General features: G+C 49.1%; 2 protein-coding genes across 2 annotated transcripts; one reads left to right on the plus strand and one right to left on the minus strand.

The window, feature by feature from the left end:
* Window positions 1-3,209: 3,209 nt before the first annotated feature.
* Window positions 3,210-4,631, plus strand: CH63R_08487 (Peptidase m4 thermolysin; the record flags this gene model as incomplete). The annotated part of the gene is made up of 3 exons (XM_018303461.1): window positions 3,210-3,819; window positions 3,889-4,107; window positions 4,210-4,631. The coding sequence occupies 3 exons, from the start codon at window positions 3,210-3,212 to the stop codon at window positions 4,629-4,631; spliced, it is 1,251 nt and encodes a 416-aa protein (XP_018155484.1).
* Window positions 4,632-5,399: 768 nt separating this feature from the next.
* On the minus strand, window positions 5,400-6,392 carry CH63R_08488 (Pectate lyase B; the record flags this gene model as incomplete). The annotated part of the gene is made up of 1 exon (XM_018303462.1): window positions 5,400-6,392. The coding sequence occupies one exon, from the start codon at window positions 6,390-6,392 to the stop codon at window positions 5,400-5,402; it is 993 nt and encodes a 330-aa protein (XP_018155485.1).
* Between the last annotated feature and the right edge of the window lie 5,988 nt (window positions 6,393-12,380).

Consider the following 12,380-nt stretch of genomic DNA (forward strand, 5'->3'; position numbering starts at 1 on the left):
TTGCCGTTATCTCCCGTACTTTGAAATCTCGTGTTAGAACGCGAATGCTGGCTACCTACACTATCCCACCGGCTACGCCAGCAAAGCATACAGATCTTGGCAACAAGGCCAACAAGGCCCCGAGCAAAGCGGTCCCCCGCTCGGTAGAAGAGCTGCTGCCAGTCCGGCCAAGCTCTGAGACCCATATACTCCTTTACCCTCCAATTAAGCAGCCTCTATTCCTACACCAATACACGGTAGTAACTTACAGGGTTGTCTGTAAGTAGCTATATCACCGCGAATGCCTCTTGAACCAAAGTTATTTTAGCTAGGTTGTAAGAGTTTATTGAGTACTCCACAAAGCGAAACTTAAACTTAAACCTTAGGTGCAGCTACGCGGATTCACTAAATCCATAATTTAAGAAGAAGCGGAACTGATTATAAATACACAATTGTCCTTCGCTGTCCTTATTGCCTTCTGTTGACTTCAACTCTTTCTCTAATCACCTCTTCCTTCCCAAGCTCCGCAACAAATTCCTCTAGATTTGCCCTGTCCAGAAGGGGTATCTTTTCTGTTTTCCGTTTACTATACTCATGCTATCCTCCAGGCAGGCAACAGTAAACCAAATTTTCTCGCCTTATCTAAGTAACCAGGACCGCACGTATTAGGTTCACGTCTGTTTCTTTGAGTCAGGACGGACAATTTTGCATGGACTCATGTGATGACTGCTTGCCTCAGATGGCGCAGACTTCTGTTCCCATGAGGATCAGCCAGCAGTGTAGCCCATATCCAGCTGATTCAAGCTATCTTGTCATGGGTAAATACTGGTGAGTGATGTACCCGGATATCCCTGTACAAAACTTGTGTCTTCACAGTTCCTCTCATCAGCCAAGTGGCTGTATGTTGTGCACATGATCAGTTGAACGCGTAATATTTCCACCACAGGCTTGATAGCTACCTCTTTGCTCTACTTCCTTATGACTAGGTCACACCACTGAAACAGTGCTGCTTGCTACAGGATGCTATGTTCATACAAACCTATCTTCCAGGACGGTAACCACATCCGTCTTGCTATTTCAAGCGGACTCTGTTTTCAATGCCAGAACGGCTCTGGGATCCCACTTTGTTCACCATCTGCTTCAGGCAGTACAACTTGGCATTCTGTCTCCGAGTCCGAGTCCGAGTCCGAGTCCGAGTTCGGAACGCTTTCAGTCCCTGTGTCTTCAGAAGATGTCCTACGCTGTATGCAATCCCACAATGGATCCAGAGTTGTGGTACGAGGCGCCCGTCTCCACAACCAATACACGTCCATTATAGCATTCTTGTGGTCAATCTGCTCTTGCCTGAGATCATCCGAGGTCGGAAAATGCGGTTTTCACCAGATGGGTAGAATCGGTCGTCATCGAAGAATACCCACGCTCGTTGCTGGTACAACTTTCTGTGCGATTTGAAGATATTTGAAATCCGAGGGGTGTCGTTCCGGAGAAAGGTGCAAGGCACTGTGCCATCCCTCACGGTTTTCTTCTGGAGTACTACGGCGGAGCAAGACATCGGAGATGATGGAAGCGTGGGAACGGAAAGAAAGCTGGCGGCGCTGGTCTCTTCTCTTCTTCTTCTCCAGCAGGATTCTACATCTCTTCTTGGCCTGCACGACGGGTCGTGCAGAGGTCGAACTGGCGCTTGTCTGTACGGCACTTGGACGATCTGCGGGCCGCCGGAAGACGCCAACAGGCCCCGCCGGGCTCAGTGGGTCCATCGGGCAGTTTCACGGGCTCACAGGCCGACTGGCTCACAAGTTCACAAGTTCATAGGCTAACGGCGCAAGCCGGGTATCTCGATCTTTTTGGTGTTTTGTGGCGACTGACTCACTCACACAGGCCTGCTGCCTGGCCCAAAAACACGTCGTTTACTTCTCGATTTCGCTTGGTCCAGACTCACGCATCCCGCGTCGTCCAAGGTTTCTGTCACACTCGACCATGACGTAGGGAGTGGGGGTTCGGGGTGGCACATGGCGCAGGAAAAGACAGCGAGTCTGTGTGCAACGTGTGGCAGAGACGACGACAACGACGACGACGGCAACACCAAACGCCTGTCGACAAGGCAGCCAACGATGCAAACCACCCTCCGGTTGGACCATTTGCTTGGTCCGCGGCCCGTGTCGTTGCAGTGCCGGATGTATTTTGAGTGGCTGATCCTTCGAGAGCATCCCGTCACCATCCCTGTAGGCACGGCATGTGGGTGACATCTGCAGCATTACTTATCTTGTTGGTAACGTACGTTCTCTCATGGTGTGACAAGCCAAAGATTAGACGGGTGATGGGCAAGATAAGTGATTCCAAGTGAAGTGCAAACCATTAGTTAACTTTCTGGAGTTCCCTATGTAAGTCACAACCGGGACTGACTAGGCATATAGGTACCTACCTACCTCATGGAAGAGCGATGGTAAGGCAAGAACAAGAACACCCGTCCGGCCACCCTGTCGCACATGGGTTCATCCTCTTTCCGTGCCAGGGTAAAGCAAGTCAGGCGACTCAGAAAGAGATGGGTGGAAAACGTGCAAGTGATGTAGGAGGAGGCAGCCACGGGATGCGATGCAACCTTGTTCTTCCTTCCCCTTTCCCTCCCCCCTTCGCTTGGAGTCCTGTCGCTGCTGCGCCCCTGTCCAGAGGTTATCGGGCAAGGAGGCAACCCAAGCCATGGCGATGCAGGAACGCTATCCGGTCAGGCGAGGTTTGACTGGAAAGGCCAGACTCGGCCAGCAAAGAGAAAGAGTGTGTGCGTTTGTGACAGAGTGACACACGGCGGCAGGTGATGAGCTTCACTTTGTGTCCCCCAGCTCGTTTCCTGTTTCTCTCTCATTGGGTCTCGTCAAGAGACAGGAAGGAGCGTGTACATGGCCTGGTAAGCTCTGTCGCTCTTGCCTCCAACCGGACTCAAAAGAGGCTCGTCCCCTTCGTTGTCCGGCCTCTGGTCCCTAGCCTCTTCTCTTCTCTTCTTCATCTCTTCTCTTCTTTATCTCCACCATACTTCAATCTCTTCTACGCCTCGTTACTTCATCGAATTGCGGTGTATTCATCCCATCGGGTCACGTTTATTCATCTCGTCACGTCTATTCATCCCGTCGCCCCTATTCATCCCGTCAATCCTACTCATCCCATCAATTCTGTTCATCCCGCCAAACCTATTCATCCATCAACCTTCTCCATCGTATCACGCTGTCCATTCCATCATGTCTCACATTTGCTACGTCGTCCCTCCCCACCTCCTCAAGAGCATTGCCGATGCCGAGTGCAACAGTGAGGACGAGCGTCATGCTGCGAGACGCGCTCTTGAGCTTCGCGACATCATCACAACCCGTCGCGCCGAGCGCCTCGCTATCCTCGGAGGCCCAAGAGCCCAGCGACACCAACTTTCTTCCCATTCCCAATCCATAATCCCCGACATCTTGCTCCGCCACATTGCTGAGTCGCCGGATGTCAACGACAACACCAGGTCCAACGCCCGCCGGGATCTCGAACATCTGCAAGCCCTCCAGCAGAAGATTCACCAGTCTCAGCAAGCGCCTCTCGCCGCCGCCAAAGACCCCAAGGACCCCGAGGCCACCACATACCGCGCCATCTACGACGCAAAGAACTCCTCCAACGAGCACGACTTGCCCGGCAATGTTGTTCGTGTCGAAGGCCAGAAGGCTATCGACGACAAGGCGGCCAACGATGCCTTTGACAATGTGGGTGATGTTCTGAAGATGTACAAGGACAAGTTCGACTGGGTCTCGATTGACAACAAGAACATGAATGTCGTCAGCTCGGTCCATTTCGGCGAGCAGTACGAGAACGCATGTAAGCCGACTGGCCCCCCCACCACCCTCCCCCCAACTTATTTCTTCCTGCTAACCTGTCTCAACGCAGTCTGGGACCCGGAAAGGATGCAAATGGTATTCGGGGACGGCGGAGAGTTTCTGAACAACTTCACTGGCACCATCGATGTCATCGGCCACGAGCTCGCCCACGCCGTCACTGAACACACCAGTCCCCTGGACTACCAGGGCATGAGCGGCGCTCTCAACGAGCACATCTCTGACGTTTTTGGCATTATTGTCAAGCAGATTGCCGAAAATGAGAAGGCTGGTAAGGCTTCCTTGCTTGCTTGCTTGCTTCCTTGCTTGCTTGCTTGCTTGCTATTTGCCCCACTGACCGCAAACATGAGCCCTGACTGACGTTATTACGCAGATGAGGCCGACTGGCTGATCGGTGAAGGCTGTATTATGCCTGGCGTCAAGGGTGTCGCCCTTCGGAGCATGAAACTGCCTGGAACCGCCTACAATGACCCGCGCTTCGGCAAAGATCCCCAACCGGCCCATTTCAAGGATTACGTTCCAACATTTGAAGACAATGGCGGCGTCCACATCTACTCTGGTATTCCGAACAGAGCTTTTTACCTCGTGGCCAGGGCCTTTGGCGGTTTCTCGTACGAAAAGGCCGGTCCCATCTGGTGGAAGGCAATAACGTCGGGGCGAATTCCTCCCCGTTGTACTTTTCTTCAATTTGCTGACGTGACGACGGAAATGGCCGAGGAAATTTATGGCGAAGAGGCTGGGATAGTCGTACGGGATGCCTGGGACGAGGTGGGAGTACAGCGAAAGGGCCGCTAGGAGCCCAACTCGCCGCAGAACTGCAAACAAATGTAATTGGACTAGTTCATGACTCGCTAGTATCCTAACTTCCTACAACCAGGCAATCAATCCTAATCCACCCTTGCAATTCCATCTCTAACTCTTCCTCATCCCTATTTCTATATCTAGTCCCATCTCCAACTTATCTCCAGCCTTATCTCCTATCCTATCTCCAGTCCTATATTCAGTCCTATGTCTAGTCCTATGTCCAGTCCTATGTCCAGTCCTATGTCCAGACCCATCTCTAGTTCTATCCCTAATTCTATCTCTAGTCCTATTTCAAGCCCTATCTCTAGTCCTAATACAAGTCCCCTCTTTAGACTTATCTATAGTCTTATCTGCAGTCTACTATGTGTAGTCCTATACTTAGTCCTATTCTATATTACATTGTAAGTATTTCTACTAGGTCTATCTCTAGTTCAAACAAAATTCACTACCTAAATGCCTTAGGATTACCTCCTAAGATGACTTCTAACTGTTTCTTTACTAATGACGGCAAGATATTGGACTTTCACTAATTTAAGGCAACATTTTCACAGCTGAAGGGATGCATGTGCGTTGAAACCGGCAACTTTTATCTACAGAATCAGGGTTCGGCTGAAGGCCGTTCCTGATGCCTTGAAAGTATTTACAAGAATTCCGTACTTCTTCATGCGACTCTCCGGCCGAGGCTGTAGAAGCTTGCGACCGGCAGCACGCTCACGGCACTGATCTTTCCCCTCACCGGCGCTGCGGGCGGCAGCACACTTAGAACTTGAGGGTCTGGCCAGCCTCGGCGGTGACGGCGGCCTTGACCTTGGCAGCGCCAAGCTTGGTGTAGGTGTAGTCGGGCTTGGTGAAGGTGCCCTTGGGAGCGTCGTTGGTGGAGTTGCCGAGGTCGACGTCAACGACGGTGGCAGAGCCCTTGGTCTTGGAGTCGAGCGAGGTGATGGCCTTCTTGACGCCGGAGAAGACGGAGGACTCGACGAGGACCTGGGCACCCATGCGGGTGTTGACGCCGGAGGTCTCGATGTTCTCCTCGTAGTTGTTGAAGATGTGGACGTTGCCGAAGCGGACGGAGGGCATGCGGGAGCCGAGGTTCTTCCAGTAGTTGTTGGCGTAGGTGACGTAGAGCTTGCCAGTGTCCTCGGCAGCGTTGGAGTCGGAGTGGCCGACGAGCGAGGCCTTGTAGTGGTCGTGCAGGTAGGTGTTGGAGATGGTGACGGCCATGGAGGCGTGGGTGACGTCGAGGAGACCGTCGTAGAAGTCCTTGCCGTTCTCACGGTCGGACGAGAGGTCGCAGTGGTCGACCCAGACCTTGGAGGAGGCCTGGATGCCGATGGCGTCGCCAGCCGAGGCCTTGACCTTGGAGATCTTCAGGTTGCGGAGGATGACGTTCTCGGCCTTGTTGACGTACAGGCCGACACCGGTGATGGAGGAGCCGGCGGCGCCGATGATGGACTTGTTGGAGGCGACGCGGACCTTCTCGGAGCCGGTGATGGCGCCCTTGACGATGACGATGCCCTTCTCCTTGGAGGTGACGGCGGCGGAGAACTCGGCGAAGTTGGTGACGGTGGTGGTGGCACCGCCGGCACCGCCGGTGGTTCCGGCACCGTATCCGATGTCGCAGGCGTCGTTGACGGTGGCGCGCTTCTGGACGGCACGGGGGTCAACGGCGGAGCCGCCGACGACGGTGGGGGTCGGGGTGGCGTTGGCGAGGGCGGCCAGGACGGCGATGGTGGAGGTGATGCTGAACTTCATCTTGACGGTTTGGGAGTCTTTCTAAAGCTTTGTAGAAAAGTTGGCTGGTTTTGGGGTGTGTGGAAAAGGGAATGTGTTGACGATCAACGTCTAACGAAGGGATGCAAAAGAGATATTTGCGTGTGGGTAGAGAATGAATGCAAAAGAGCGAGCTGAAAGACTGAAGAAGTGAAGCGGGATGAGGATCGAAAGGAACAAGAGAGAGTAGGAGGGGAGGTCGGGCGAGGCTCTTATGTATTCGAGGTCCAAGAGGACGACGGCTCGCACACACACTCTGGGCTAAGCTTCTAGTGCCAAGCGCCAAGGCCTTCTCTGGAGAACTTCTCTCTCTCTCTGTTCCTGTCTGCCCGTCTGTCTATCTTACTCAGTCGCTCTCTCTCTCTCTCTAGCTGGGTATTGCGTACGCGCGTGGGTTGTCTGTCCACTGCCCACCAACCCCTGATCTCGGCGAGGATCAAGGTAGCATTGAGGCCTAGTGGAACCGTACCGAGAGAGGCTCTCGACGACGGGTGCTTGGCACCTCTGCGTCTGCCCTTTCGTCTGGAATCCTTGGCGAGGAGGGCCATGGTATTGGATGATGGATGGGGGGGGGGGGGGGGACATTGGATCACGCTGGAGCTGGTGGTCAGTCACTGAGGTAGTGCGAGCACGCACCCCCTCCTCATCCTCCTCTCCCCCTGGTCCAGGACTAGGAAAAGGAAGCATATTGCGCGTGGGTCGTTACAGAGTAGAGTACCTTTTGCTACTCTGTTTCCGCAAAGAGGTACTCGTAAACAGTATAAGTAATCACCTGTAATAGAGTATCCGCGGTGGCAGTGAGGTATGTGCCGCAGCGACCCGCGATTTGGAGGGAATCGCACGAATTAGACGCCCACCGGGACATGGGACGGAAGACCAGGGACAACCAGGGGGGGGGGAGTAGAGTACGGATAGTTTTCTTGAAATGCAAGCTACGGACGAGAACCATGACGGGTTCGTTTATTTGTTTAGGGGAAACGAGGGACCAGGAGTGAGGGAGTTGTTTGGGCCACTAACCTCGCGCGACTAGGCCTGTCAGAGCGAGTTGACGTTTGGGAAACGGACCGGGGTCCGAGTTGGAGGCGGTAAATGGGAATGGTGCGAAATTAGAAGTCAGGGAATAATTGATGGGCGGGGGGGGGGGGGGGGGGGGGGGGGGGGAGGACGGACAAGGATTTGGTGCTGTGGTCCGAGAAAAGACGGGATGACAGTCGGGGCCGGGGCGTGGGCATCACGTCTTTGATGGGAACAATTCTTTTCTCTCGCTCTTTTTTCCCCTTTCTTCTGCCCACGGTCCCAGATAGAGGGAAGAAAAGGGGGGAGCAGCTCGGACTGTTAGAGACCCAGTATCCGTATCATGAGTGGAGATGTGAATCCATCAGAGGATCTCGAGCCTGTTGAATCGTGGATGTCGTGGATGGCATCGGAAGACGATGGTGTCCCGGTAATCGTCCGCAGTGGATTATTGTTGCTGTATCCGTATACGCGAGAGGGGCATGTTCCTGAAAGGGGATTCAGAGGCCCATCCGACACAACACACCTGATTTTAGGGGGCCCCTTTGGCCGCCCGCCCCTCGCCCACATACCGCAAGGGGGAAGAAGGGCTAAGAAGAATCAGGAAATCGTGCTCTCGAGGAGGGGGGAGTCGCTGGCCTCATCCGGAGCGACTCCCGGGGCGCCGTTGGCCTCGGAGGAGACTCCATCTCTCTCGCTCGCGCATCAGGGGAAGACTAAGACGACGACGACGGCCGGGCAGTGGCGCGGGGCTCGCTCGGTGGTGGATTCTGCCCCCCCCTGGTCCCGGCGTTATATTGGAATTTTAAATCAGGTAGAGTTGTGGGGTCGTCGATTCGTCTCAGATAAGGTATTTCTCCGTCCAACGCGACAAGGGAGGGTGGATGCGTGCATCGCCCCGTATTCTCTCTCGCCTGCTTTGTGGCGAGTCGCCGAGAAGGTGTTGGTCGTGGGCTTGGGAAGATTCTTTTGGCCTTGAAGGAACTCTCTGACAGATGCCAGGCGGCGACCTTCTCGAGTCTCGAGTGGGGGATGATCCCCCCCCCATCCCGGTCCCGACTTACGGAAGCTTCCCTTACCCAGAGCTTCAGGTTCAGGTCGTCGCACCAAACATGCGCCTCTCTGCAGCGTGCATGCAGCTCGTCGCTCACGAATGGGCGGAAACATGTCGTCCAACGGCGGCGGCGGCTAAGTCGTCTCCAAATGCGTCCCGGTGGGCGAGACAGGAGTCCGTGGAACCCTCCTCCCCCCATCGTGGAGTCGAGATTGCAGGAGTCTTTTACTTCAAAATTCTCCTTTTTCTCCTGTCGACGGGCTAACGAGCTAAGCATAAGCAAGCTTCACTCCGGAGAAGGGGGCAGCATCTGCCGGACCTGACGTTGGGTGTGTTGTCCAGCGAAGCTTGATGTTCTTGTCCCCCCCTCTGCAAAGTTCTTGTCCTCCGGGGGGCCCAATACCAGGGGGGGAAGGGGGAGAACGCACTCTGTGCCCCGATTATCTGATCCATCTCGAAGTCCGTGTGAGAGACCAATAGGTTGCAGGTGCCTTGCATGGCAATTGGGTTTCCGAGCCCCGCGGGATGCGGCCAATAACCACATCGCGCCTATTGACCGTTGAACTGTGCTGTGCCTGTTCTTCTCTCAACATGCATGTTTGTGCCTGTGGCCTCAATCATTCGACCTCTCGGACGAGCTGGCTACAGCTGGAGCCTGGGCCCTTTTCATGACTGCTTGGCGTTGACGGGGGTCGGTGGGCGCGATGCTCGTTTCAACTTTTTCTTTTCTTTTTTCTTCTCGCTTTCTCTTGAAATCTAAATCAGCCGCCCAGATGTAGAGTCGGCTGACAGGGACCCGGAGATTGGGGGGGGGAGGCGGCTCGCATATTGCACAATATCGTCGCTTGTCGACGCGTCGAGGCCTCGCCCCCTTGATATCATCGGGTCTTGGGACTTTGGAAATCGGCCGATGGGTGTAACCTCACTGTCTTGGCCCTCACGATGCCTCTCTCCGTCCGTTCCTCTTCCTCATTCTCTCTTCTCTCTCACTCTCTCCATACCGCCCGGTTGTCGAACTTGTTACACAGGGCTTGTTGCCGCCAGGACAACCATTTCTGAAAGGGGATGGCAGTCTTCGGCGCACATCCGAGCCACCCCTGGCCGGGCGTCCATTATGTCGGGAGGGTCCTTCATACCTGTCCCTCCCCGTCGGATGCCTTCGCCCACGGACCACCGGTGCTCACTCTGCTTTCGGCGGCGGTCAGGTTATTCGACCTATGTTGAGGGCAAAGTCAGGTGGGCTTGGTACCGCTGTCACTAATCAAATACAGATACTCTGTACATCGCAAGGAAAGGATGTGATGCCCGCCACGAACAGGGTGCCGGGGATGATTCACAGTGCCCGGTGATGAACAAGTGAAACTCGAAGAGGTTGTGCACTCGGCGTATTGAATGACGTGTTGGCGACTAATGAAACCAACACGGGCCTCCCTCCCCATCTACGATGTAATATGTGCACATCTATGCAACACATCTTCACTCTGTCTCTAAGGGCGTGATCAGTTAGGGGCTAGGTCAATACGAATCGAGGGCCAGAGGCGAAATCCGGCGTGCATAACTCTCGGATCCACGAATCCGGGTGCACTTTACTTAATATAGTGTAGGGAGCTTAAAAGTTAAAATTATGTATTGTATTTTTCTAAAAGTATTATGAAAGCTACTAAAAAGGGGAAAGTATTAATAAAAGGTAACTTTTCTACTATTTTTCTTAATACTATAAGATTCCTTAATTAAGAATTAAATTAAGAATTAGAAATAAGGAGTAGTAATAATATACTAATAGTAATACTCTATAAATAATTATTATAAGATTCTTATAGTAATTTTATTTATAGTAGTAGTAGCTATTATTACTACTATAAGTATTATTACTATACTTAATAAAATTAAAAAAAGAAGCTATTCTAATTAATAAATTACTTATTTTAGTAGAGTAAATTATATAGTAAAGCTAGTAGAGTATTTTCTTAATAACTCTAATATTTAATTTAAAAATCTCTTTTATTTAATAAAAGTAGACTTTTATTAATTTAAAGTATAATTTAATAATAGTAGCTTTATAAAAGTTACTGCAAATTAGTTAATTAAATAGAAACTCCTTATATTTCTATATATAGTTAATTAAGAAGAAACTTAGTATAATACTATTTACTTCTTCTAAATCTTATAGAATACTATTTCTATAATTAGTTAATTACTCCTTATAGCTATAGTTATACTTTATTAAGAAATTATTATTTAACTATAGCTTAAGTATATTTCTCTATTAATTAAGCTTTTAGTAAAGAATAATTACTTTAATAAGTATATTAGAGTAATTAATAGTATACTTATTTATTAAAGATATAAATATTAACTATCTATTATTTTTAATATAAAGTTATTATTAAACTTTATATAAGGTATTATAAGGTATTTAACTACTTTAATACCTACTTCTAGTTTCTAGTATTCTAATAGACTAGAAATTTAATACTAGAAGGAAAAAGAAAGAGGAAGAAAAGTCTCTTACTATAGATTTCTAATCCAATTTACTTTATTAACTATTAAAGGGATATCTTTAACTATAAGTTAATTTATAAGCTAATTTATAAGCTAATATGCAAGTAGGTTGCATAATCCCTAAGATTGTATTATTAATAGGGATTCTAGGGGATTCTAAAGGATTTATTAAGGGTAAAAAGGTCTATATAAAGATTTAGATTATCTCTTGTATTTAAAGGATATTTCTTTCCTTCTATAAGTAACTTCTACCTTAGTAGATAAATATATTTACTATATTCTCTCCTTATAAGCCTAAAGAATAGCTATATTACTACCCCTATATTATTATATTCTTACTTCTATAATAATATCCTTATAAAGGATATATGCACTTATCCTTTATATTATCTATAAAGCTATTCTACTTACATTATTTAAGCTTTTATTCCTCTTAAGTAGTAAAATTAATTCTTTAATTAGAAGTAATATATATTATAAAATATATTTATAGTAGTAAAATTTAATAAATTATTTTTATATGTATTAGTAGGAGCTAAGAGCTCTATATATAATACAGTTCTACTAAAATAAGTAATTAGTAGATTATTTAAAATACTATAGGGGAGGTATTATTTTAGTAATAGTAGTTTTACTAGCTAAAGAAGGATAATTACTCTATATTTAGGTAAAAAGTACTATTTAAAGGAATTTACTAATAGAGAGTTATAGCTAGAGATACTAGTAGAGTTATATAACTTATACTACTTAAGGCTTTATATTATTATTAAAAAGGTATTTAGCTATATAAAAAGAAAGTAGAAAATACTGCAAGTAGTACCTCTAGAGTATTTATTTACTAATTAAATTTATTTTATATATATAATAATAGCTCTATATAATTTTATTAATGTACATGCATAGTGAGCGGATCAACATAGTGAGCGGATCACTTTCCCCTTCTTTCTTACCTTTCCTCCTTACAACAACTTTCCTCTACGCACGACTATGGAATCCTCCTCAAATGAAAGCCGCATTATTCTTGCACTTAAAGCTATCCAAAAAGACCCAAAACTATCCGTACGAAAAGCAGCCTCTATCTACAAGATCCCATTCTCAACCCTTAACTACCGACGCATCGGACGACTACCACGACAAGAAACGCGATCGAAATCAATGAAGATGACTGAGCTAGAAGAAACAGTGATTCTTGAACGAGTTATTGACCTAATCGATCGAGGATTTCCACCGCGACTTGACGACGTACGAGATATGGCTGATTGCCTCCTTGACGAACGCGACGCGACGCGTGTTGGACCCCGATGGGCAGAGAACTTCGTACGACGTCAACCACAACTAAAGACGCGTTTTCGACGTAGAATCGACTATCAGAGGGCATTAGCTGAGGATCCTGCAATTGT

The sequence above is a fragment of the Colletotrichum higginsianum genome, chromosome 6 (genome assembly GCF_001672515.1).
Source record: "Colletotrichum higginsianum IMI 349063 chromosome 6, whole genome shotgun sequence".
In the NCBI taxonomy this organism is placed as follows: Eukaryota; Fungi; Ascomycota; class Sordariomycetes; order Glomerellales; family Glomerellaceae; genus Colletotrichum; species Colletotrichum higginsianum.